We start from the raw sequence: 27,963 nt of genomic DNA on the forward strand, positions 1-27,963 counted from the left end.
AAGTTTGGCTTATAGTAGTATGTCAGTAGAACTCAGCTTAGGGCGCACGGACCCCCGGAGCTAATCTATAATGCCAACGTTACACGTGCTACCTGGACTCATAATTCAGACGCCCTCTACAGGAAAGGGCAGAGCAGGCTGTACCTGCTGCGGAGACTCAGGTCGTTTGGAGTGGAGGGCCCACTCCTGACCTTCTATGACTCTGTGGTGGTCTCAGCCATTTTTTACGGTGTGGTCTACTGGGGCGGCACCATCTCTGCTGGGGACAGGAAGAGACTGAACAGGCTGATCCGAAGGGCCAGCTCTGTTCTAGGATGCCCTCTGGACCCAGTGGAGGTGGTGAGTGACAGGAGAATGGTGGCTAAGCTGTCATCCCTGTTGGACAACATCTCCCACCCCATGCAGGAGACTCTGACAGCACTGAGCAGCTCCTTCAGTGGCAGGCTGCGGCACCCACGGTGTGGGACGGAGAAATTTCGCAGGTCTTTCCTCCCCACTGCTGTCAGACTCCACAACAAAGACTTTAACTGATCAAACACACACATCCACACATGTGCAATAACACTAAGTGCAATACTCTTTTCTGACATTGTTGTATTATGCTCAGTTATATATAGCATTTGTATTCTATTTTATTCTATTGTATATAGTATTTTATTTTATTCTGTTCTATTGTGTAGAGTATCTTATTCTTATCCTATTCCAGTGTTTTTCTGATTTTTGCTATGTAACTTTGCACTGTCCACTTTCTACTGTAACAAAATAAATTTCCCATGTGTGGGACTAATAAAGGTTATCTTATCTTATCTTACTTGGTGCTCTGGAGCAGATTAATAAAACATAAAACAGGCTGTAACTCAAACCAAGCCATATTATTACTCTGATAACGCCATTAAAAATGGTTCACAAGGCACCAACACCACAAACACAGAGGTCCAAGAATATTAGAGTAAGTGAAGCCACCCAACAGACTTGGACACCTGTCAACTAGAGCAGCAAAGTCCCTAATGTTAAATTTTAGCACAATTCAATTGGCTAAGTTACACAGTTGTAATGAAGGGTGTAAACTATCCACAGAGGCCAAGACTGTTTTTGTAGCAGTCTATAAATTTGGACATTTTAACATTGGAGTCAGAGGGACTCACTTTTGGAGCCATCCTCATGTGGCCACTGGACCAACTGTAGCTTGTGTTGGCTTAATTTTTCAGGCCTGCAAAACTCAGCACTCCACCATTTCATCCAAATATGCTCAACGTAAATGTCAAGGTTTTAAAATGTGGGGTACAAACCCAGCTGCATATCTTTTTTATAAGTGTTTAATGCAAAAATCATGGACTTGAAACATTCGCTTTAAATGGTAGATGTGTTTTTGTTCTTTTTTTAAAATAATAGATTTAGCATGGCCTTTCAAAGTGTGGTTGAACTCGTGAAAACCAGCTTTCTATTCTACTCCAGAGCCAACATTTCAGATTTAAGCCTGTAGGGAGCAACTAATATGAGTGATAAAGTCAGTGGATTTTTCTCTATAGGTGGGTTCATAGGAAATGTGCTACCTGAGATAACGAATCCTGCCTAATGTCTTATTAGTTAGCTCTAATTATACAGAGGTGTTACCATGTCAAAAAGAGAAATGTCAACAAAAAGCTCTGTGCAGCATCATTAACCTTGCAGACGGAGCGGGATGAAGATGAAAAGCAGAAACCTGAATTTAAAAGCTTTGTTAGCTGCAGCGTGTTTTCTCTATTTCACCTCTTTTCTGTTTTCTACGTATTGATCCCGAGTGCTCGTGCCCCCAGGAAACAAACAAGAGTGGTTATGGATCCCTTTGCTTATAGACCAGCTATTGATCAGGCATTGACTGTGGACTAACACGACTCCCATAGGAAGGCCTCAAGGGCTGAAAAAAACATTAAAAAGCCCTTTGAGTTTCATGCTCACTGGTTTGTGGCCATTTATGTTCTTTTTATTTCGATTTGACTGACTATGGAGAGAATACTGAAGCTGTCTTAAGTACCATTATTTTAGGGTTTTGAGTTACTGTAGTATTCAACAGTGAATAACTGAACCTTAGTCTGTTGAGTTGGAGGGAAACTGATTTAATAACTTCACCAAAAGCCACCATGCATGAGGTAAAGAAGGTAGAGAAGTTAAAATACAAGAACGCCTTTGAAATCGCCCTCTGCAGGCTTGCTGCTCAGAGCAGAGTGTTTAATGTGTGAGCAAGTGGTTGTTAAGTAAGAGGAGGATTGTGTTTTGTTTTTAGGTTTCGAGTTTTTAAAAGCAAATATAGCTGTAATTTGTGAAGTGAGTCTAAGTGAGGTGAGCTCCTGCTTAATGAGCTCTACTGTCAGGTGGACAAGCTGAGATGGGGCACATCCAAGCCTGAAAATGTTGTGAAATGTTTTTTTTTTCTTCTGTGGTCTCATCTGGTGGATATGTCCCAACTCTATTAGCAACTACATCTATATAAACTCCAACTTAATTAAAAGCCAGTGCACACCAAAGTGGACACCCCCCTAACTTTAAGCTCTAAAGTAAATCCAAATGGATGAGTTATAAAAACAATAATACCCTGTGCAGTTCTAATGAAGGGTCAAATTATCTATATAGACCAAACTGGTGTTTGTAGCAGGCTGTAATCATGTTCCTTTCTGCTGTAGAGTTGGACATTTTAACATGAGACTCTATGGGGAGTGACTCACTTCTTAGAGTGAGCCTCAAGTGGCCACTAGTGGAACTGCAGCTTTTAATACTTGAGTGTAGGCTTTACCTTTCAGCCCTGACTGCTGCTGCTGCTCGCTTTATGGCTGCAAATATTTCACAATAGAGGCCCTACTGATAAAAAAGAGGGCTTCCAAACTCTTAAATGAAGTGTTGCATTCATATGAAGAGCTTGCAGTAACCTTAACAGGGCAAACAGCATGTCTTCTTCTGTGTTAATAAGTGAGGTTGTGTTTGACATCATCAAATCTTTATTAATGAAAGGATTGTGTTTATGAGGTGATCTGTGGCTCTGCTGCACTTCCTTGCTCTTCTCCTTTTCACTCTACCGCTGCTGTTAATAATGCATGAGTGTTGGTTGGCGAGGTGCTTGTGTTGTCTGTGAGCTGCTGCAGTGCAGCTGGTCAAGGGCTTTCTGCTGGAATCTGAATGTTGCCTCTTGAGAATTAAATATGTGTCTGCAGAGCAGTGAAACCTGCAGGAATTATAATGCAACACGTGAGGCAGAAGCTTTGCAGTGATCCTCTGCTCCTGCTTTGTTCTTCTTCGCCCCTTCATGTCCTCCAGTCTTTGACTTTTTCATCTCCCTATCCTTTCTATCTCTTCTAATTAACCATGAGGCCTCTGATCCGATCTTTTCCTGTCCTGTCTAGATTACAATCTCTTTAGAATCATTTAGAGAGGTTCTGAGGAAGAGTTTAGATTCAGATAATGGGAATAAACAGTCCTCCAAAGACCTCGCAGGGTGTGTGATCGCTGTCTTTCCAAGGGTTTTCATGCCCTTGGGTTGAATCTTTTGGGGGTATTCATCCAAAACACACACTTCCTCAAAGCTTTGTAGTTTTCAAAGCGGAGTGATTCATGCTTTTGGTGTTTTTTCCGACATCCTTTTCATGCATTCTATGTGTGTCTCATTCTGCCTTCCTGTTTGGGGTCTGTAGAGAGGGCGGGGTCAGTAGTGCAGAATAATAAACACTAAAAATCAGCCATAATGCTCATTTTCTTGAAGTCGAAGGCCTTTCAGAAGGGATAAAATACAACTATAAAGGAAATATGATTCTTAAAAAGTGTTATTCCTCTGAGAGGAAATTATGCATTTGCACCAAATAACATAATAAACTTCATATCCTGAGAACTGCAGTGTCTTAGTTAATATTATCAGGTTAAGAACTTATTTAAAATCAGTTTAAAACATCTGGATGAAAAATATGATCTTTCCTGCTAAATATAAACATTAATTTCACCCCATGAACACTGTTTTTCACACATAAAGCTACTTTTGGCTTATTCACTAGGGGTTGCCACCAGCGGTTGCCTTTCCTGACACAACTATAGTGGGATTTTTGTCATCTCCTGGACACGTGTAAGAAGCTGACTTGATCCAAAAAAAAGTGCTAAAGTCAATATTTTTAATGAACAAGCGATCAAAGGACAAAAATAAAAGTTTTTGAAGAGCAAACCCATAGATAATTATGACATTGTGTTTAAGTTTTACAGACAAAATCTTTGTAGAAATTTACTGTAAAGCATGTTATTATTTATTGATTAAGATGATAAATTACAGTCATTTACTTCCACTCAGACTCGTCAGTTTTCAAATCCTGGTTCATAGCAGAAAGCCAAAATACTTTGTTTATTAATAAATGGCTGGTAGTGGATGTCTTTTTATGGTATTCTTGATGCTGAGGGATGACTCAAATTTGTCTGCAGTGATTGGTGGTTTGCTGGACTATTTCTTCTTGGTTTGTCCCAAATGTAACAGATTCATCACGAAGGACAGCGTTGTTCTGAATGCTCCCAAGAAGCCAAAAATGTAATTTTTCAAAGGCTTAAAGTTTAGTTTAAAGAGACAACTGGCTCTGGTGGGTTTACTTTAGCATCAGAGTTTCAGTTTTCTCAGCAATATATGTAATTAAGCTAAAGAAATAATGTTTACATTGTAACGTGTAAAATTTAGTCTAAATAATGCATCAAGTGTTGCATCTGCAGCTCTCCAAACTGCACCACTGCCTGTGATTTCTAGCTGCTCAGCAGAAACTTACAGACTGCACCTTGTTTTTTGAAAAAAAAAAAAATCAAGTACAACACATAACCCATAACTGACAACAGCTTTTACTGTTCTAGAATTAGTATTTTTCACAGGATAACTGAGAAATCCCATGCTGATGAGACTGTTATATAGATTTCTTACACAGAAGAGTAAATCACATCCTTTCTTGGCTTGTTTTCTGAGATTGTGTAATTTCTTTTATTTTTCTATCCTTCTTACTTCTCTGACCTCTTTCCTGCTCACTCCTTGCCCCTCTGTCTCTGTAGATGTACTTTTATCCCCTCACACTGATTTTCAGCCCTGCGTGTCATAAAATATCAAAAAGCTATCACTCCCCTCTCTCAGTCTTTCATCCTGATTTACTGCAGGTCTAGTAACTACACCTCCCTCTCCCTCGGTGTGGTAATTGAAAGCCTGCTGCGCCTCACATTTTCTCTCTGAGGAGTAAATCGCGAGGAGACGACTCATAATTCCTCCGCTAAATAAAGCTGCAAGGAGCGGTTGCTGTTTAGGTTTCTCATTGTGAAGCTGACGGCGAAAGCTTGCGTAATTTTCCTGAACATTCACCAGCTTTCTACATCAGATGATATAACCATGGCTGCTGCTGGTAAAATAAATGGACCGTGTGTAGGAACCTGGCTCGGAGACGAAAGGCTCTCGGCACTTTGTGTAATAAAATAACTCCTGCCTGGCAGCAGAGCACAGAACAGGAGATTATACCGTAACACCTAATGAATCATATAAAAGCAGCACTGGACATTGTTTTTAAGTGAAACTGTAGCTGACTAATGATCATGTTTGTCCAAACTGGATTCAACACAACACCAGGAGGTAATTAAAGTGACACCTGAGTTGTTTCACCATCGTGAATATTGAATATGAGGGGTTTTCAAAGTTTACACAAGCAGGAAAATCTTCTTTCAACCACAAAAATACAATACAAGAAAAAAACTCCAGTTTAAACACTGAGCCAAGCTGAACCTAAACAAAGGCAGCAAACACAAGTTTCCTTAAAATTTCCCCAAAATATACAAGCTTTCCAAAATTCATAAATAAGGCAAACTGTCGATTTTTGAGAAAATTAAAGGATTTTAAGTGTGTCTTATACCCCGAAAAATACGGTAATGGTTAATGTAGATTTGTTGGCTATTGTTGGCTCTATTTCAGATTCCTGTCTGTCCTAGAAACCATCGATTCATCTGAAACTGGACAGGTTTGATTTGATATTTCTGAAGGGTTCTTTCTCATCAGATGTCCTTTCATAAACCTCCTGAAACTGCAGTGGCTCCACACTGATTTGAATCTGTACATTTGTGTCACAGCGTCAGCTTCCTGCCAGCTTCACACTTAAATTGTAAACTTACTGAATGAAAGGGCCAACTTGCAGCTGATGAATCAAACAAAGATGAACCTCGTTTGCAGATGGCTGAGGATGGCGTGCTTACTCTGAAGCATTATTACTTCATTAAATGAAACGCCCTACAGTGAAAAACTTCTGACCCCCTGATCAAAAAAACATTAACTTGTGAGTGCAGAGCTCCTTCACAGTGGCAGTAAATGAAGCAGTTTTAATGGTTTAAAGTGGTGCTTTGTCCTTGTGTACTTGAATGTATCCCACTAATAATTATGGACTACAAGTTCAGCCGTTCTTCCCTAAATGCAGTAAATTGAAAACTAGTGATGCAGCGTGCTCGGTTGAGGGTCATTAAAAATGCTTAATTATCTTTTATTACCAAATAAAATTTTTCAAAGGCCAGAATCACCAGAAATGTGAAAATATTGATGGAGATATAAATGTTTGTTTTTCTATAAACCAACCTTATTACATTTTGGCATAATAGCCTGCCATCAATCCAGCCCTTTATCCATCTACAGTTCAAGATGGCGTTTGAGTGTTTTGGCAGCCGTTCAGATAGATGAGCCGACTCTGGCTGCCAACCTTTACTCTCCCTGATTGCCCAATTCCCTTCCAAACAAGATTTATGTCAGCTGGAGGAAAGGCTATCTTCTCTCTCTGCTGGCAAGGTGCCACAACCTCTGACCTTTGACCTCTTCGCTGTCGTTCCTGTTATGGCAGTGTTGTAATTAGGCTTATTTTTCTGTGGCATCAGTTGCAGTGAGTCAGCAAAAAAAAAGAGAGGGTAATTGTAAGGTGGAAGGGGTGAGGGGGAAATCGAGGACAAAGAAAGGATGGAAAGGAGGAGGCGAAGAGAGAGAATAAAGCAGATGAAGTAGGAGTCGTAAAAGGCTAAGGAGAGAAAATGATAACGAGCAACTGTGGAGGTGGAGAGATGTAGAACAGATGGGGTTTGTTAATGCCTCAGTGGTCTAAAAGGTGGTTAGCTTCTACTGTCTGTGTTTCTGTTTGTGTGTGGGAGGGTTGTGGGTGTGAAATGACTTTCTCTAGAAGCACCCAGTGGGTCCATTTTGAGTTTTTATGTGTTTAAAGCCAAAAAAGTAACTTTTTCTGTGACTTGTGAGGGAAGAAAATCCAAATCCACTAATCCTCAAAGGGTAAATAAGAGATAGACACAACTACCATGATGGCACCTTTTCTAACTTTTTTGGAGTCTGAATTTTGAAGCTTTAACATTAGCATTTTGGTCACTGCCATTTTGACTTTTTTGAAGTCAAAAATGAAAATATTTACATAAGAAGGTAGAGTCCTACGTTGTCAGCTACTGCTAGCAAACATGGCTAGCAAGCTGTATCCGTACAGTAATTTTAATATAACTCACCAAAACTACAGCTGGAAGATTTGTTGGATGGTATTTTAGTACAAATACCCGCAAAAAAAATGCTTCAAATAATATCATGGAAAATAGTCATAAAGAGTGGGTGCACCAACAACATAAACAAGAAGACCTTTAAAAAAAGAAAAATCACCTAGTGGGGAAAATATATCCATAATGACCAAACCATTATTTACATCTATGGAGATTGGAAGGGAAAGGACTCTGAAGAAGATTCTCGGATGATAAGTCCAGTCAAGTTGCTTTGCTTTCCAAGCTCTTTAGATTACCAAGACCTGGATGAGTGAAAACCTACACAGATATTGTTTGCACCATTAACATGTTTAGTTTTGCTTTGAAGTTGGCCGTGAACCTCCATGGTGATTGACTTACTTTTGAAGCCAGCCTCAAGTGGCCATTATGTGAACTGCAGTTGACACTTTCCAATACCCCTCACGAGTCTCAGTTGACACTTTCAGCAATTGTTTCATTTTTCAGTTCCAGAGCCCTGAAGGCTACTCTTGCATTTATGCAGTAACTAACAGGGCTGAAAACTAAAAAACATTAAATCTGCTCATTTCTAGCTCCATATTTTTCTTTGACTCTATCAGAGCAGCTTTTCAAAATTCAGAGTTTAAAATTAATTCTTATTTATCATATCAGTGGGCCTTCGTGCAGCGTTAAAGTTCAGCAGTTTAGTTCCTGCTTCTTAAGGACAACTTCCTATGCTCCTTGTAAATTTACAGTTTGATGAGCAGGAATGTCTGAGATCAGGTATATCCTCTTCCTACCTACTACCTACCCTACTACCCATGAGTAGTAAAGGCCTGTCCTAAACCAACTCTTTGTGAAGGTTCATTTATTGTTATAGTGCGTCCATAGTGTACAAGTTTACACATTAGCCTAAAAAGATGCACAACTTAAAATTTTGACTTATAAAAAGTTCATTGGAGGAAACAAGCTACCCCAGTGGAGACTGCTTGTAAATAAGAGAGCAGCTTTATTAAACCTCATTATATGAAACTTAGCTCAGTAGACTTGTCTACCAATCAGACGATCAGTGGTTCAATCCCAGGTCTCCTTAGGTAAGAGCCCCTAGAAGTCCCCTGTATGGATTCATCAGAGTGCGAGTCTGTGTGTGATATATAGAAAGTGCTTAAATGTTAGAATAAAGAGGGTGTGGCCTGTAATCAAAGCATTATGAGTGCTCAGAGTAGAAAGCAATACACGAGTAACAGCCCACTCAATTTACCATAAACACTCATGTTTATTCAATGGGAAATAAGCAAAAGCAGAATCAGTGCTCTTTAAGGCGTGTGTTTTTGTTTTTGAAAATCTGACACCTAGGAGGCATAAAGCTGCTCATGTGTTCATGATCATCGGTGGATGCTTTTTGTGACCTGACAAAGACTGAATGGCACAGAAATGTTGTTAGTGTAAATCAGATTGTGTTTGGTCGTTGATGTGTGCTGTAATCTGTCATGTTTACGCTGTGCTCGAGGGTAAACGTGTTGTCATCACTTTATTAGGGTTTTATTTTAGTATCTGTTGTCTGCATGAAGGCAGCTTTGACTCAAAAATAGACTAATGTCATGTTTGTAAAATTAGATGTGACAGCCTGGAGTCGGTGAAGGAGTGATCATTTGATTAGCGCCTGTTGCTCCGGTGTTCCTGGTAGAGTAAATCAGCTCATCAGTTATATGTAATTATGGTGTTTAGCAAATCTCTCTTCTATCTGTGCTGTGATAAACTCTTTGCATTATCAAGTACAAATATAAACAAATATAAACTGTATCTAAACAAAATCATGCTGTTATTGAGAAGTACACTGTGCTGTTTTCCACAGTACGTGGAGGTATTTTAAAGTAAAACTGTCTGTTTGTGGAAGTGGCCGCTCCTCAACAACTGCAGCTGCACTCTGTTATTAACATGCTGTAATGAAGGAGTGTAGGACTGTAGGAAGGTGCTTTAAATGTGTGCTGTCAGATCAAAGAAACACCCCCCAAAAAATGATTTTTCTAGTGCCAGTAGCAGTTGTAGGTGTAGGTTGTTTTCTGTGTTTAAAAACAGCCTAATCGTCTGGTGATGAAGTTTAATTGGTGTGTTTACTGCTGTGGAAATTATAGTGAGATGCCTTGTGAATTGCAGAGGCACCCACACACAAAGGTATAATTCTTTTATAATAGATTTTGACAAAAGCCACATTTATTTATGTTTTTCTTTTCTTTTATATGCTTGGCCTTTCTGGGTTAAAGGAAAATGTAGTGATTTGGTATTTGCTTCATATAAAAGTCTGACAAAGGGTCGGTCAGTTCTGTGCTCAGTATCCCACAGGGGTTGGTAACAGCAGCGGTCACAGACCTGAGTCATTTGGTACCGGGCCGCGAGAGCTGAGGCTTGGGTGTGAAATTTATGGTTTTCAGGGTTTTTATCAATTTTTGCGTTATTTTTTTTAGTTGTTTTTATCGTTAACTCAGTTTCCCTGGGTCTTTACCCGTGTGTTATGGATAAATCTTCTTTTTTTTTTTTCTTACCGGTACTGGTTTTATTTTGTTGTATTTATCTGCGACACCTTAAAGGCCGGTCCCTGAAAATATTGTCCGACATAAACCGGTCCGTGGCACAAAAAAAGGTTGGGGACTGCTGGGTAACAGGAGAGCTAGCATTGCATGCATGGATGGCAAAAGCTAACAGTGTCAACAGGTTGGAGGTACCCTAATCCCTAGAATCATGTGATTTTGGGCTGTTGAAGGATGTTCACTGAAGTTAGGCCCTGAGCTGGCAACACTGTTGCCTCACAGCAAGATTGTTCAAGGCTGTAAGCTAGCTGGGGTGTTTGCATGTTTCCCCTGTGCCTGTGTGGGTTCCCTCCTCCAGTTTCCTCACGCAGTCCATACACCTGCATGTTAGGTTACCTAGTGATTCTTTATTGGCCAAAGGTTAGGTAGAATGGTGACCTGTCCACCTTTTGTCCAGTAGCAGCTGAGTCTGACCTAGAGCTCCTGCGACCCTGGAGTGGATAAGCTGTGGTGAATGAATTGAAGTTTCTCAGAGTGTTGAAGACTTTAAGTTTTCACATTTTGCAAAGCCATCCAATGGGACAGCCAGTCATCGAGCTGCAAGTTTAAAGGCCTGAAGTTTAGCCTAATGTTACCTTACTAGCCTCTTCCTCAGGGTGAGGGATACAGCTTATTAAATTAACAGTGGTGTCATATCAGTAACCAGTATCAGTAGATTCCTAAAGCCCTGTATTGAAATACGAAAAGGGTTAAAAACATTATGGAGGTACAGTTAGACCTCGAGAGTGCCGGAAATGTGAATTTTCCCCCAAAACAAACTTACATCTTTTGCTAACATGTTGTGAAACTCTGTGAAGAAAACCTGACTTTGGTAGCACCTTTCTAGATGATGTACAGCTTGCAGTGTTTCCACTCTGAAAGATGAAAAATAAACATTAGCGAGCTGTAAAAGCAGGTCTTCACATATAGAATGGAGGGACAGTAAGAGGGAAATATTAGAAGAAAGTAACACTGCTGAGAGAGACGCAGTTACGTAACAGCGTGTCAGTGCGGCGCTCCGCAGCCGCCTCATAGACGACAGGAGGGCTGCCGATGGTTCTCAGAATTATGAAAGGATGCAGTCAGCTCCCTGTCTCCATGGTAACTGCATCTTCCTCCTCATCTGTCTGCCCTGCTCACTTTCTTTCCCCGCTATTGTTTTTCATTATTTTTACATTTTCATCATTTATATTTTTTCATTATTATGTCTCCTCGCTCTCTCTGCCTGTCTAAGAGACACACTCAGCCTTGTGTCATAACAAGCACACACAGGTGCTCAGGTGCACAAGCCATTACATAAACACACACATATTTATCTTTATGCTTGCATGGCTTGTTGCTTTGATGAAGAAGACGTGTGACATCTGCTGTACCAGACACATTTTTAGCTGCTCATTCCACGAATTGCATGTTTTCATAATTCGCTGCCATGTGTGCAGAAATTGAGAAATAAGTCTTACCAGAAAAATCCACTTTAATTTTTACCTTTGGCATGACTACATATTTTACTGTTGCTGCTAAAGTGGAGTTACTTTTGACTACTGCATATCCAGTTGATTGGCTCCTATCCAAGTGATCATTTTTAGAGGTTATGAAATTCAATCAGTCAATCATTCAATCAACCAAATGTTTATTTCGAACATATAAGCAACAGGTCTTAGTAACCATAAAACCAAACCAAAAATAAACATTAATCACTAAAACTCACTAAAACCCAAAACAAATCATAATGATTTCCTGTTGGAAAAGGAGTCAGAAGAAACAAATGCTTATTAATTCTTACCTCCCGATCTTCACTGTGGGTTCCAGTGGGTAGGGATATCTGGGTTCTGTCACATCTATGTGTTGGTCTTTAGGCTCTAATTTCGGTGGTTGATGGATGTAGGAGTTTCCTCACTGAGTGAACCACTATACTGCCAGTTTGTTTTTGTTGTTGTTTTTTCCTTCTTCTCTTGCCCTCCTCGAGTGTTTTGTTTCTGGATGTCTTTTGCCTTTTTAGGTAGAAGAGATGGTAGATGGTTGTTGGGGCTGCTGGAGCAGGGCCAGAGCATGCACATATATATATATATATAACAATGAAATGACATTATTCTGTTTTATAAAAAAAAAAAAATCCAAATTGCAGACTGTTAATGTTTACAATATGTGTATTTAATTAGTTTTAACTTTATTTGAAGTAACTTTATTTTAAAGATGCTTTACTTTAATCATACAGCACATTTTGGTTGAATCATGTATGAAACTTAAGAGAAATGTTTGGCAACTGTTTCCGATGAACATTTTAACAGTTTCTCATAGTACAGCAATAGTGGCAACAGCAGTTTAAATATTCATTTTCACCCGTCACACATGAGTATACATAAGTGCAGCTGTCTGCTGTTGTTGCCGTATGTTGTTTTTATGCATTTGTTTACTGGTATCTACTGCATAGATAAGTGGAAAGGTGCATATGAGTTCACTAAGCTGTGGGTGTCTGATCTGAGTCACGATTGTGGAAAATCCCTCTCTCCTCCTTCCCTGCAACCTGAGGCGATTAGCAAGCAAGCAGTGTCACTCTGCAGCAACTCCCTCTCCTACAGTCACAAGCAGAGCAGAACAAAGATCTATATATAAGGAAGGCAATATCTATAACTCACTGAGTGTCGCTGTGATTGCAGTCGGATGGAGGTCACAGCATTTATGATGAGTCTGCTGTCTTTGCTGTGCAGACTTCATTCGCTCCACTATGTCTTTGTTATTACAGACAGGGCTGTAGTTGTGTAACGTAAAAGTCCTGTTTTTTTTGTTCAGTCTGAACACTAAAAGAAGAGATTTTTAAAGGAAATAATTACATTTTGGTAAAGTGAACAAAAACTAGTACTACTTGTTCTGAAAGAGATGAATTACTTGAGGCTACTTTGTGTCATTTGTTGGTCGTCTGTGGACTCTGTGTGATTAATTTAACTTGTCTTTGGCACCATTTCAGTAATTAAGTGTGTCTTTGTGTTTGTTTTGTCTCTTAAGTGTTTAATTTCCTTACTTCACAGGGGTGTCTGATATATGGTATTTCCCTTTCCTTGTTACTCATTTGTTTTTTCTTCTGTGTCTCTTCAGGGTTGTTCTGCTTGTGTTGGGGATTATTTTGGTAATTTCAGTCGTCTTTGTGGCCATTTAGTGGTTACTTTTGATCCCTTTTAATTGTTTTGTGTTGTTTAGCTTGTCTTTGGATGGTTGGTTTCTGGTTGTTTTGTGTCTCTTGTCTCTGATTATACACACACACACACACACACACACACACACACACACACACACACACACACACACACACACACACACACCCAACCCCCCTTTTGTGTCTCTTTGTGGCTGTTTACCTTCTTGTTTGGTTTATTTCTGTAATTTTGTGTGTCTTTGTGGTCACTTTGTGGCTGCTTTGGGTCTCTGTAAGCTTTTGTCTTTTTGTGGCCCTTTTGTGTCTCTTTGAAGTTCTTTTTTGTCTCTTTATGATTGTTTCTTTATAATTTTGGTGTCATTTAGATTACTAAGTGCGTTTTTCTCGCTCATTTTTTGGGTCTCTTTGTAGTTAATTTCAGCTATTATCCCTGCTTTTTGGGTTTAAAAACCTTTTTTGTGTGTCTTTGTGGCCCTTTTGTGTAGCTTTAAGGTCATTCTGTAGGTGTTTATCGTTATGTTAGATTGGGGCTATTTGGTAATTTGGGGTCTCTTTGGTGAGTTTGTGGTGATTTGGGTTCTCTTTGTTATCATTTTACACTGTTTAACTGAGCTCTGTGATCTTCAAAATGAGAACCATACTGAAGTGACTTCATAGAGAAGCCAGGAGGCTTTTTGGTGTTCAGACTCAACAACTGTGATGGTGGGATTGTAAGTGAATCCATTATCATCCATCACGTTCGTGTAGAGTCACACTCATTATTAAGCAATCTTCTGTTGTCTAAACTCATATTTTAACACTTTTAAGTGTCCACATTTTTCATAATATCCACACCAAAACTGCAGTAACAAAAGAAAAAGTTCAAGCAAAAAATGTGATTTATTCTCAGAACAAGTGATTACAAGTTTTAACCTTTTATTATTTTACTGAATAATGTAATCTAATCAGCTGAATATTCCAAGCTGGAGTTCCTTTGGTCTCTGACAAGGCTCTTAAAAAGAAAAGAATTCAGCTGCAATAAAGCAGTAATAGTGAGAAAGCTGCAGGTTTCAAAACAATTGTAAAAATATCTGAATTGCTTTTTTGTGGTGCGCTGCAGCTGACTTACAGGAAATATCTGTGTCTGTCGCGGGAAAGAAAAATCACATTATTATGTTTTCTTAGTACATTCATCAGTTAATAAGCCTTAATAAAATAAATTCTGGAGCTGGAGGTTCAGTGTTATGGTTCATTGAAACATCTAATGAGTGTGAACATAATAACCGGTGAACCCAGATTCAGACTGCCTGCTGTCTATGAACTCAGTGGTGCCGCTGGCTTGAACGTGTTTCTGAGAAAAATATTGAAGCATTGCAGTGAAAGCAGAAAGCCGGCTCGTCAGTTGAGAGATGCTTGGCCCTCTGAAAGAGGTTTTATTTATTAAGATGAAGAGACTATTTCAGACTGCTCAATTTCTGCCTGCAGAGGCCAAGGATGCAGATGAAAATAAACCCTTATTGACTCACTCTGAAACACTGTATTCTAATGGCATTAAAATAGAAGACAAAAAAATCGAGGAATATAAGGTTGAGTGAACGCTATTGTCACTCCACACCGACTTTCCTTCTCGTCTCTTTTTTCCTGCATAAATTATATTGTCCAACACTTCCTTTTTTTCTGCCTTTGCTCTTGTCACACAGCAAGACTTTCTCTTCATTACCACTTTAAACACAATTTGGTGTTTCTTCCTCCGAGGGTGGGTTTGAGTAATTAAAGCTACTCAAATATGAAATGATTAACCATCTTTCTTCCCCTTTCTGTCTCTTTCCTCTAATTTCTTATTACAGAAAGTCAGCGAGAAAGTTGGAGGTGCGGAAGGAACCAAGCTAGATGATGACTTTAAAGAAATGGAGAAGGTAATTATCTGTTTGATACCAAATTTAATCTTAGCTTAGTGTTATGAGTAAAAGCAGAGAGAAACCGGATCTCTCTCACTCCCTGCTGGTAGAGTCTAGCTAATTTAAAAGTTATACTTGTTGATATAATCACTAAAATAACAGTTTTCTGAGAGAAGGTTTGGTGCCAGAATACTTCTTGGATCTAATCCACGAAGTAAGTGGCCACAGCAGAGAGATGGACTAGCAAACTTTAAATTATGCTTATGTTTTGGTTTTTTTTGGTTTTTTAAATTAAACAACACATAAGTACAGGTAAAGTTTGGTGCTCTAACTACAGCCTAACTGGCTGGTATCTGTTGCTTCACCTTGACCACATATGAGTCTTACTAACTTGTAAACCTGTATTACACCAGCAGATTTTTTTTAATGTATATCTAGATATATCTAGAAAATATTGCAAAGCTGTATTTATTGTAGTATATAGAGCAACTTTATTACTTGAGTAATAACTGATGAGCTGTTGGCCTTAATCAGGGTCATTAACAGAAACGGAGAGCGTTCACCTTCAAAGTGAAAGTGTACTTTTTAAAATGCGTTGGTTTCGACATTAAGGTAAAGCTTCTCATGTGAAGGTGAACGTTCTGCATTTCGAGTTTGTAGGAGACAATGGATCAAAGAAAAGGAGGCATCTCTCCAAAGTACTGGCAACTGTGGCACTCTGCTCTTGACCACAAGGAGGGTTTTGGTGCAGCACCCCCTTTGCAACTGATTTTGCTCCACTAATCATTCTTCAGCTGGTTTGGAAAAACACTTTTTTTTTTTCCCCTAGTAATATATGGTTGGTCACATGTTGTTGTATTGATTTATTTTTTCTGCTTTATAAAATATCCTACCAAACATGTTGTTAACAATATGTTTCATAATTACCTTAATGAAGGCCACAAGCCTAAATACACAGGAAGAACAACAGAGTTATACTGGATACTGCAAAAGTTGCTGGAGCTTCTCTATGCACTTTGGGAGTAGTTGAAGTTGTTCCTGGACTTTCTACTCTGTTTATATGAGTGAGTATCAGTTGACATGCTGATAATCTGGTGTTTCCCCTGCAGAAGGTGGACGTCACCAGCAGAGCAGTGTTGGACATCATGACCAAAACAACAGAGTACCTTCAGCCTAACCCAGGTATGAAATATGCAAAGGTTGCAGCATATTAAAAAAATAAATAAAATTCAAAACTAATATATTGTAATTAAAGTGTGACTCCTGATGTCATTTCTGCCTTTTAAAGCATCAAGAGCCAAGCTGAGTATGATCAACACCATGTCAAAGATCCGTGGGCAGGAAAAAGGACCTGGTTATCCACAGGCTGAGACCGTCCTAGGAGACGCCATGTTGAAGTTTGGACGGGAGTTAGGAGAGGAGTCCAGCTTCGGTAAATGGGAATGTATACTTGTTAAATGGCTGCATATCTGCACAATTGAAAGTATACAAAGTTAGCCATTTTTATTGCATTGTCTATTCACGATTAGATAATGGAGAAAAATAGGTCATAAGCAAGTAGCAACCTGGCGGGGCTCAGAAATTCTCTTTTTTATCCTTCCTATTTTTCCTAATTTGCCCCATACTTCCTCTCACTTTCTTTCCAGGCTTGGCCCTCATGGATGCTGGTGAGGCGATGAAGGAACTCGGGGAGGTGAAAGATGCTCTTGACATGGAGGTCAAACAGAACTTCATTGATCCACTGCAGAATCTTCATGATAAAGACCTCAAAGAGATACAGGTCAGTAAAGACAAATCCATAATATTAGATATCCGGGAAATTGAATTTATAATGGTGGCATGTTGTTGAATTCTTCTTCAACATGAATCTTAAATTGTCTTCAGAGTGGTTTATCTCACATGTTCCTTTCTCATCTATTCCAGCATCATTTGAAGAAGATGGAGGGCCGACGTCTGGACTTCGACTACAAGAAGAAGCGTCAGGGGAAAGTCCAGGATGACGAAATCAAACAGGCACTGGAGAAGTTTGACGAGAGCAAAGAGATCGCAGAGCAGAGCATGTTTAACCTACTGGAGAGCGACGTAAGGATAATCTAATATATGTATTGCAATTCCAATTCCACCATAACTTATTATTAGTTGAAGGTAAATATGTTCCTTAGCTCTACAGATAGATGAAAGCGTTAAATAATCTCAGATCATTATTATCAAAACAGAGTTTTGAAGAGCAATCAGGAAAAGACAAACTAATCATATTGTGCCCTCAGCAAATTCAGAGAAGATTTTATACCACAGCCACAAAAACAAGTTGAATGTTATTTTTTTTATAAAGGGAAAATAAAATATTAAGGTCTATTCTTGTTACTGACATGTTCCAAGTGAAAAATTCGATGCTATATACAAACATGGAAAAGACAAGCAATCTTGTGCCTTCCTGTGCCAAGCCAGTCCCAGCCCAGCATGGGTATGGAGCACGCTTTGGAAGAAAAAAACCAACAAAAAAACATGTGTATGTGTGTGTTGCAGATAGAGCAGGTGAGCCAGCTCTCAGCATTGGTCCAAGCTCAGTTGGAATACCACAGCCGTGCCTCTGAAATCCTCCAACAGCTCTCCAGGAAAATGGAGGACAGGTATCGATCCAGCCTCCTACTCAGGATAGAAATAAAGATATAAAAATAGATTGTGTGGTTAGATAGAACTTAACTGTCTGGCTTCCTTCCAGGATAAAAGAAGTGTCCAGTAAACCGAGGAAGGAGTACACTCCAAAACCCAGAATGACACTGGAGCTGCTGCCCCCCAGCGAAAGCCACAATGGAGGGATACACTCTGCCAAATCCCCAGGAAGATCACCAGGTAGAGAGAGGATGTCAATCTAAGAAAGAAAAAACCTTTTTTTTCTTCTTTGATCTGCATTTAGATGACTGCCAGAATCCAGCTTAATGGTATCTGTCAAATAATGTCCAATAGAGATGAGGTATCTGCAGTAAAACAGTTTTATCTGATGTAGTTTCTTGGCAACTCAGGATCTGGGATGCCTCATGTAGTCCGAGGAAAAAGACGAGCATGTCTACCAGATAGAAGAAGCCGCGGGAGTTCCCATCAGACTTAGAACGCCACTGGAAAGTGGTGGGAACATCGCTCAGTTATTGTAATGGGTTGGCCTACTAACTGCAGGGTTGGCAGATCAATTCCTAGCCCTTCCTGTCCATGTTGCAAAGTGCAAGGCACTGAACCCCAACATACGATACATCCTGTAAAAGCAGTAGTTACCAAAGACTCTACATAAAAGCCTTGAGAAGTGAAACCATTGCAGCAGTGCATTAACCCTATTTTAAGCAATCGGCAGGGAATAACTCCCCTGGTTAAAAGAAGTCCGATTGTATTTAAGCGTATAAGAAAATTACCCCAGTTCCCAATTGCTTGATGTTTTTAGTCTTAGTGGCTACTTTAAAGTCATTTTTAAGAGAGTGCAGTGTTCATTTCTTAATATATATTCCCGATCTAGGTCATAATTGATTGTCAAAAATGATTTCGGAAAGGCCTAACAACAGACTTATGTGGCCACACTCCCACTGGTTTTTGAAGTCCTGTTGTGAAGCCTCTGGGTGAATTCATAATTGTGGGGCAAATCTGACTGATTGGCATTGCAAACTTGTGATTGATAAGTCATTATCTATCTGTCTATCTGTATGTCTAATTTTCAGTCAGACTCTACGTTCAACACCTTAATTGGAAAAACACAGGAAAGATTTCAGAAATGCTTATCTCAAGGTTTCACAATGAAACTTCACCGTCAAACAAAGGGCATCACAGTGGCTCATTGCTCTATCTGCCAGCCAGCATCCTGGGCCCCCCCAAAAATAAATTAAAACATGTCAGAAAGGAGACACAAACCAAGCCTCAGGGGTCGCAAGCTAGTGTACTCCCAGTGCTCGGCATCTGGTGTAAACTGTGTTCCAAATTAGCATGCACATCCATCCACTGTGGCAACCCCTTGGGAAATTATTTAGCAGCTGAAAGTTCCTTTCTGCGTTCCAGAGTAGTGTTAGAGTCTGTTAAACTTGTTTCATATTTGAGACTTCAGTTGGGAAACAAAATAACATTGTATAGACTTGCATTATTTTATTTTTAAGTTTAATTATGAAATATACAAAGTTATTTAAAAGACTCCTGACTTTCTCTGGATTTAAGTTATGCTTGGCTATGCATAATATTTTTTTATATTTATTTTACAGAGTATAACAGGATATCAAAGCTAGTGAGTTAGAATGGTTTTCAGTTAACAGGTGAGCCTTGTCAAACCATTATGTTGATATCCAGCAAATTAACCCTGTTCAATCCACAGCAATAAATTCATAAGTAAAACAAAACATTATGCCATTACTTGACCACCTAGGCCCAGTATGTGACGGTGTCTTTAAGCTACGCCAAAACAAACCAAACTAAACCAAAAATGCCTCATAGAGAGTGAAACTGACACGGTATGTTTTGCTTCTGTCCACTCACAGCCCCTATGGACCAGCCATGTTGTCGAGCGCTCTATGACTTTGAACCAGAGAACGAAGGCGAGCTGGGCTTCAAAGAGGGGGATGTCATCACCCTGACCAATCAGATCGATGACAACTGGTACGAGGGTATGATCAACGGCCAGTCGGGCTTCTTCCCCATCAATTATGTGGATATCCTGGTGCCGCTCCCTCATTAGGTCCTGTTACCAACCTTCCCCTCCCCCTCGACCAATCCAGACACCCAGAAAACAGCCTGTATTTGCATAAACAACAAACCACGCCCTCCTTCAACTTCTTCTTCTTCTGTGCTTGTGTGCGATTCTGCTTTCACAAAATGGACTGAAACGAGAGAGGAGCCCGAGATGGGATGCATAAGATGAGGCAGTAGAACAGCGATTAGAGTAGAAGAAGAAAGGGAGAGGAGGATTATAGCGTGAGAGATGCATAAGCAAGGGACTGAAAGAGATGAAAAGACAAAGCAATGATGTTCTTTTATAGCGCAGTGCTCGGCCGGGCAGCACAGAATACCAGTGAGGCTACAGAGACTAAAGCACGGTGTATATGTACGTGCATGTATGTGTCTGTATGTGCGTTTTGACCTGTTCTTACTGTATTATGATCAAGCCAGCACAAATTCCTGCTTGTCGGTTTAGCTGCCTGACAGCTTTTTTGTGAGACTGTCTTCTTTCTTCTTTTCTTGCTGTATTTCTCTAAAAGTAACTGTTCTTTCTACCTTAACTTGCCTTCTTGTGCTCTTTTTCATACCTAGATTTTTCAGCAACTGTCACAGTTTTACCAGCTGTCTATCTTTGTTACTTTCACTTGTCTTGTTATTTTCTTTCACTGGGTAGCACTACCTTTTAGCAAGGCTCCATACTCAGATTGTAGACCATCAAAATAACAACCCAGAGCCACAGATCCTTAGAGCTTACAATTTAGGTATATTTCAACCTCTTTCTAGCTCTTTTTGTAACACCCTCTGCCTTTGCCGACACTGCATAGCATTTAAATTCAGTGGCTGAATGCATGATCCAGCCCCAAAAAAAAAAAGATTCACAATGTTGAAATAAGCTTGGTCTTGCTAAAATGGAAAAGAGAACATTTATCCACTCGTTTCGAAACCCATTTATCTTGTAAAATGGGACTTTTAGGAGGGTTTTGAGGCTTGAGGATCAAGAAACTCATTCAACACATCACTAAGCAGGAGTTCAAGTGATGAAAAGGAGAAACTTGGGTTACTCTTTTTACCCAGCAGCACTGATTTGCCATCACAGCCACAGATTAATTTTATTGAACAGAACCTTTCACCTTTTTTTACTTGATGCATATTTGAACATTCCAGTATTCATAGTGAGAAAGAAGTTTGCTTGTTTTTTCCTTTCTGTATACTGTGGTTTCCTTGTACTCCGTGGAGTAGGTGCTTGCTTATTTGTCTAACTATGTGGCTTTTGCATGCATGAGTATGTGTGGCTAGATATCTAAAATCGCTGTTTTTCTTTTTTTTAAGCCTTCTTTAGATTTTCAATAACTGAGGCTCAGAACCATAATTAATTAAGTTTGGGAGTTGATACTCCCTTGCCAAAAGGCACATCAGTAGGACATGTAGTAGCTGATAAACAGTTACAACTAGTGCTGTCAGCGCTAATCTCGTTAAAATGGCGTTAACGTCATTTTAATGAGATTAATGCTGACGGCACTAGTTACAACCATTAATATCTACCCAACAATCTATCGGAGAAGTGTCAGTAAAGTCTACGCTTTAATCTTTAGAGTGCAGTTAGGGGCCCGACTATTTTACATGATCCTAGTTCCCACTAAACAAAGTTTCTGAAATTCCTTGGTGAATATTTCAGAATCTTTCCAACTTTATAGTTATTTAGCAATGGGAAATTTCTAGTATTTCGCTCTCAAACACTAAAAGTCTCTAATACTAGTAAGCTTTATATTGAAACAGTAAAGCAAGATCAAAACATTTTGCTGTCATGAAACCTGCTGTAATGCTAATGCTAAATTCCAGATTCATATTGTTTCTGTCAAAATCCCGATAGCTCAAATATAGCTTACCAGGGAGAACATCCTATATTTTTCCCTGGTCATGATACCAGATACCTGTGGTTAATGGCAGCTGACTGGGCCTACAAAGGTCAGTGCAGCTCAGATGTGCCATATTCACAATAGAAGTCATGCGCTAAACAATGTGCATTGAACAATATCTATAGTGTAAAGTTGCACACAATGGAATTAATTCATAGCAATGTGGCAACCAGAGGCCATAGGAAGTCCGTGACATTCGGTGACTTCAAGCAACTATGGCCAGAGTAACCACTGGCAATGGGAAGTAGATGGGATCCGAGATAAACTTTTTCATCTTGCAGGTGAGCAACTGAAGTAAATAACAATGAAGAGTGAAGTCTATTGAGTTTGGAAAGAAAAGCTTCGGGACTTTCATCCAAGAAGCTTCTTCAATTCTAAGAACTGAAGAAGCTTCTCAGATGATAGGTGAAACATCTTCGAGAAACTTAAAGAAGTCCAGACGCTTTTCTTAACAAGCTCCTTAGACTATGATGACCTGGATGACTGAGAACCCACAGACAATGAAGAGTGAATAATACCTGTATTGTCATATGACCTGATAGTGAATAACAATAGAAGGTCACCTAGGCAACCAGTGGCCAGAATACTCACAAGCAACCAACTGTCAGCTTCAAAGTAATGTGTGACAACCAACATCGCTTCTAGTGCGTATGCTTCTAAAGGCATCCAACTTTTTTTTAGCTTGCACTAAAGTTTTAGAATCTTCTTTGCCTTCTTGTCCCTAGAATGATACATTGTGTCATATCAGAATGTTGTTAATGTCCCCAAACATCTCACTTAATTCAAGATTTACTCATTTATTTATTTTAACCCTACGATCTTGACATTTTTTGCTTCTGGACCTGTTGTCATAATCTCAGGCATAATTATACCATTCTTTAACCAAATGCTTCGGATATCTCATTCTAGTTTTCTCTTAAACAGTTGTTGGAATAGTTAAATGTTAGTAAGAACTCTGTGTTGGTGGTAGTTCCCTGCCGCAAACACGATGTGTAGCATCTAGCAGGATGGCTACAATGCCAAAATGCGTCTCACTATTCTCAGTTTCTGGACAGATCAGCAGTATTGTTAAAAGCAGTGTAAAGAAGTCCACTTTGACAATGACCATATGAAAAACATTGATATTATTTACTGTTAAAGGTTCTCTGATAAAGCAACTGATTTATCTCTGATAGGTTAGTTTTAGGTTATATAGATAGTGACAAAACTACGTTTGAAGGGAAGTGGAACCAGGTGTTAGCAGGAAAATATCATGTTTGAGGATGTAACTTTAGTGGTTTTGTATACAAATGTATAACCTTTAAAGATCTGGACTCTTTTTAACAATTAAAGAGATGACTCAGTTTAAATAATTGAAACATTCTAGCAATATTGAGAGCTCTCTTCGAAATAGAGGACAAGACTACAAACCTATAATTATATGTGTTACTTGTTGAAATAGGCATCTAAGTATAGTTCTGGGTTTATGTCAAATCAACGGATAAAGGAAAAAAATAACACCCGGGTCATCTCTGCTTTGAATTCTAGTAGTAATTTACCAGTTACACATGTTTTAAAATGGACTGTTTGATACTTATTGTACAGAGTTTAGGAATAATTTTTAAAAAAAAGTCTTAGGGTTTTTCTATCTGAGCATTATTTATGAACCAGCAGGAATCTGTGCTAGCAGGGCTGATGCTAATGTGCCAGAAGTGGCTAACCAGCTAGCCTTTAGCTTAACATTCCTGTACTCGTGCTTTGGTGATGCACTGTTGAGCAGAATACGTTATTTTAGTGCCTGATTACTGAATACCTCATCTTAAATGTAACATACAGGCGAATATTGAAAACAAAAGAGAAATATGACATATTCAGAATTTTTTTAGAATACTCCGCCAGAAGAGCGGCTTTCATGTTAAACAGGTTATACTACAATCTTTTTTTCCTATTACTTACAGATCATTAACATATATGATCATTTTATATTATTAAAATTAACATACTAAAATCTATTAGCAGGTTAATGGTTTACATGTATAACATGGACCATATTAAAATATATAAAATCTTTACGGTTTCTACCAAACTTTAGGTAAAATAACGGGTTTGATTGTCTGCTTGTTAAGTAATCAGGTATTAAACCCTGTTTCCAGGTCTCAAAGCTCAAGACATTGAACTTAGGATCACATTTTTTTCATACTAAGCAATCCAAAACATGCAGTAACATATTGATTATTATTCATGTGTAGTGGATGGTTTCATCTCTGACCTCTAGGCTGATGTTTTATCTGTGTCCAGTGTTTTCTGTCTGCCATATGAAGCCTATATCTGCCAGCAGGGAATCCTCTTCCATTTTTTATTGAGAACAATTTAACCCTCATCCTACATCCTCATCCCTGTGCTGATGTGTTGATATTAGCCTACCTATTGCTCTGTAGCTAGCTAAAAAGGAGTAGATCATTATGTCAACTAACCCAACTTCAGTGACCCTCTATATGTTACTGCTAGTTTACATTCCAGTCTTCATTTGCATCTAGAGTTACAGAAGTCCTGGGTGTCTGTAGGCTTTTCAGAAAGATGTCAGTAAAAACATGGTATATTGTCTTTAAATGACAACTATTTCAGTGACTAAAGTTAGCTTACTGCTAACTCTGCCAAACCCCATAGATCATTGTTTTAATGGATGCCTGGATAATGAATTATAACACCTGGAGAACGCCACACTGATAATTTTATTGGAACCTAGACCTTTAAAAAACAAAAAAAACACTGCTCAGTGCTCAGAAAGGGCATTTGGACCTGGAAATGGCTGATGATGTTAGGCTTAAAAAAATAAAAATAAAAATCGTAAATTTTTATCTGACCGTTTCAAATATAATTGAAACTGTCATGAAACGGTCATGTTTCAATTATATTTACGATCTCATCGCTTTCTCTTGCTAAAGTCTAGTGATTAATCAGTGCATGACACATACCAGAGAAAGTGTATGCCACCTAAAATGGTACAGATACTTAAGAAGTGTGACAGAGTCAAGAAAGAAAACAACAAAAACAAATTGCTTTAGTTGAGATATTTTTCAAGATAAAATATTTGATAGAAGTTTGGTTGAAGGACAGGAAAACCTAAAGCTACTGTACAATCCTTTTAAATAGTAATAATAATAGTAAAAAAAAAAGGAAAAGTACCGGTTCTGACTAAACATTATCTTCTATAAGCTGTCAATAAATACTGAATATAAAGGCAATAAGTTCTGATGGAACAATAAAATTTAATGTTTCATCAAAGGAAGAGGTATCTACCCATCTCTCTATCTATCTCTCTATCTGTCTGTGAAAGAGCTAAGAGATCTCTTCCATCGCCAAAGCACATTCGTGAAAACAACAATACAATCATCAAATAAAACTTGATAATTATCTCTTTCCAGTCTTCATTTTTTTTCTGCCGTATACCTGCTTTTGCATAACTGTTACAGGTTTTTGTAAAAGACGGAGGTTTTGTTGGCGCAAACGTATGTTCAGTGTTTTCTTTTTATTTATTCTGTTGGTAAGTTCTGTGTCTGAAAACCTGATTTTTCTGAGTCTGCCTGTCGAATGTCTGTGAGCTGCATGCAACTGGACCGCTTCACGTCTGCTGTTTGAGATGGATTTTTTAAAAGACAAAACATTCAAAAAGGGAGAAAAAGAAGGGGAGATGTTCCTCCTGCTGGCTTTTGTCTCGCAGTGCAGTGAACCTGGGTTAATTCTGCTACTCTTGTGTTTCTGTTGTTCAATTATTGTATTCTTTGACCTGTTGAAAATTCATATGGCACTCTTCTTCAACTTACAAAGTGCTTACAAAGACTTTTTTTTTTTAATTTTTTTGAATGTTGTATTTAATTTGCTTTTTTTGTTTTACTTCCACTGCGATTTGCCCTCTATGGCGACATGTATTCTAACCTCAATGAGGGACTTGTACAGTGTTACCCTCCATTTCCCCTGTTCACTTTGGTAAGAGTCAGACCTCGGCCACATTACCTACCTAAAGTCAGTTTCATCTCTCCAGTTGAGAGATCAGTCATAACACTCCAAACAAAGCCTGCAGGTCTCCAGTCTTTCCTCAGAGGTACAGCTGTTCTGGAAGGAGAAACACTGTCATTGTTTGGGGCTAAACTTGAGAAGCACCAGCTGGTAGATTCTAATATACATTTACATTTGGACTTCTGCTAACAAAATTATTCATTTTACATTAATTATATATTAATAAGCAGGTTAATAACCTCAAAAAAGCATTTGCGAAATTGTATTGTATTATTGGTGTGTCATTACTGGTTAGAGAAATGACAGACTTTTCTTGCTAACAGTAGCTTTAAAAGATTTAGGGGCTTCTCATAGCTCAAGGTTTCCACCAGTGTACAGCAACAGTGAACTAAAAAAATATGTTGTATAATTTAACAGTAAGATGCATTATGACTATGAATGCTGTGGGAAGAAACAATATTTACATGTCTTTGAATGTGGCATGGTTGTTTGAGTATTTTAGAAACTGCCACACAGGGATCTCCAGGGTTTACAAAAATGTTCCAAAAAAAGAGAAAATATCCATTCAGTGGCAGTTCACTGAGTGAAAATGTCTTGTTAAGGTCAGAGGTTGGAACTGATAGGAAGGCAACAGTAACAGTAACACTGTGCCATTCCTTTCAGCTAAGAGTGGGGGAGCAAGATAGCAATTCACATGGGATCACCAAAATTGGACAACAGAAGAGAGAAAAAACATTTCCTGATCTGATCAGTCTCAATATCCGCTGTGACATTCAGACGATAGGATCAGAATTTGACATAAACAAAGCATCTTGCCTTCTATTAACAGTTCAGGCTGGTGATAGTGTTATATTGTGAGGGATATTTTCTTGGCACAGTTTGGGCTCTTTGTACCAACTGAGCATCATTTAATGTGACTGCCTACCTGAGTATTGTTGCTGACCGTCTTCTGATGGCTGATCAGAGTTCATTGTATTCACATGGTTCCCAACAGTCACCAAATCTCAATTTAATCGAGCATCTTGGGTGGAAAACGAGAGTCACATCATGGAGGCGTAGCTGAATAAAATCTGCAGCAACTGTGCGATGCTTTCTTTTAATATGCACCCAAATATCTGAGGAATATTCCCAGAACCTTGTTGAATCTATGCCATGAAGAATTAATGCAGCTCTCAAGGCAAAGGTGGGTACAACCCAGTGGTAGCAAATTGTACTTAATAAAGTGACCAGTGAGCACATATACTGCCTGTGCTTCAGAATTAGTGTTGGAGTGATAAGAAAACCCTGAAGCTACAGCCAGTTATCTCAGAGAAATAAGGAACTGCTTGTCTTGCTCGGCTCAAAGACGGCAGCATAAGCCAATAAATTGGGCTTGATTGATCAACAGGTTATGGTTTGAGGTGTAGTGTCCACTAGCAAAAAAAATCATCTATTACACTTTACTTTGTGCACCAAGGATGATAATATATTTATTTAAATAACAATTGGTGCTTTATTTTTTTAACTCTAGCTGTTTTTTGCTTTTTTGAGGCTCCACCTGTGAGGTTTAACTCAACCAGAAGGATTTATCCCAAGGGAGCAGGTCTGCCTCTGAGAGCTGACCTGCTTCAAAGAAACATTTGTAAAACTAAATCTAATCTCTGCACCGTGATTTTTGGGGTGTAATAATGTGGCCGGGGTCTGAACTGTGGCTGTGTTACATAATAATACTTTATGCCTTGTGGCTGTATGAAATGGCCCTACGACTATGGACCTGCTGTCCACTGGTGAGCTACTTGTGTGTATGTGAATATATACACACACCTTGTTGGTATTTATTTATTTATATATGTATTGTATGTATTGATTTGGTTATTTATTAATTTATTTATTCCTGTGTCCTATTTAATGGTTGGGCACCTGTGACGTATTTGACAGTCGTCAATACATTGGTGTATGGTGTTGAGTATGGGAGGGGTGGTGATTAGGGGGAGGATGAAGGGGTATTTTGGGGGGTTTGCGGGTGGGGTTGGTCAATGGAAAAAATCTAGCTGTGATACTAACTCTAACTGTTGCTCTCCTCGTATTGGACGATGATATAATCTAAGACCACTGTATGTATAACTGCTTGTCGTGAAGATGAACTACAATGTAATGACAATAAAGATAAACACTATGATGACATGGTTCAAACAAGGCTCCAATCTGTTCTTCACAATGAGTCGATAAACGGATGGACAGGACAAAGAGCTACAGCACCACTGACTGCACAAAAGTGGAACTGCATCAACAACCAG

The 27,963-nt window shown here is 38.9% G+C and overlaps 1 protein-coding gene across 1 annotated transcript in view; it reads left to right on the forward strand.

Annotated features, from left to right (window-relative positions):
* The window catches only part of LOC100698524 (endophilin-A1), a 50,904-nt gene extending 23,045 nt beyond the window's left edge, over positions 1-27,859 (forward strand). Inside the window, exons 2-9 of the mRNA XM_005461186.4 lie at positions 15,039-15,107; positions 16,199-16,271; positions 16,378-16,521; positions 16,736-16,869; positions 17,013-17,171; positions 17,616-17,719; positions 17,812-17,942; positions 19,598-27,859. Coding sequence (XP_005461243.1) covers positions 15,039-15,107; positions 16,199-16,271; positions 16,378-16,521; positions 16,736-16,869; positions 17,013-17,171; positions 17,616-17,719; positions 17,812-17,942; positions 19,598-19,794 — 1,011 coding nt within the window. The 3' untranslated portion in view covers positions 19,795-27,859. The remainder of the gene's footprint in view (positions 1-15,038; positions 15,108-16,198; positions 16,272-16,377; positions 16,522-16,735; positions 16,870-17,012; positions 17,172-17,615; positions 17,720-17,811; positions 17,943-19,597) is intronic.
* The last annotated feature ends 104 nt before the right edge of the window (positions 27,860-27,963 follow it).

Source organism: Oreochromis niloticus, linkage group LG3 (assembly GCF_001858045.2).
Source record: "Oreochromis niloticus isolate F11D_XX linkage group LG3, O_niloticus_UMD_NMBU, whole genome shotgun sequence".
In the NCBI taxonomy this organism is placed as follows: domain Eukaryota; kingdom Metazoa; phylum Chordata; class Actinopteri; order Cichliformes; family Cichlidae; genus Oreochromis; species Oreochromis niloticus.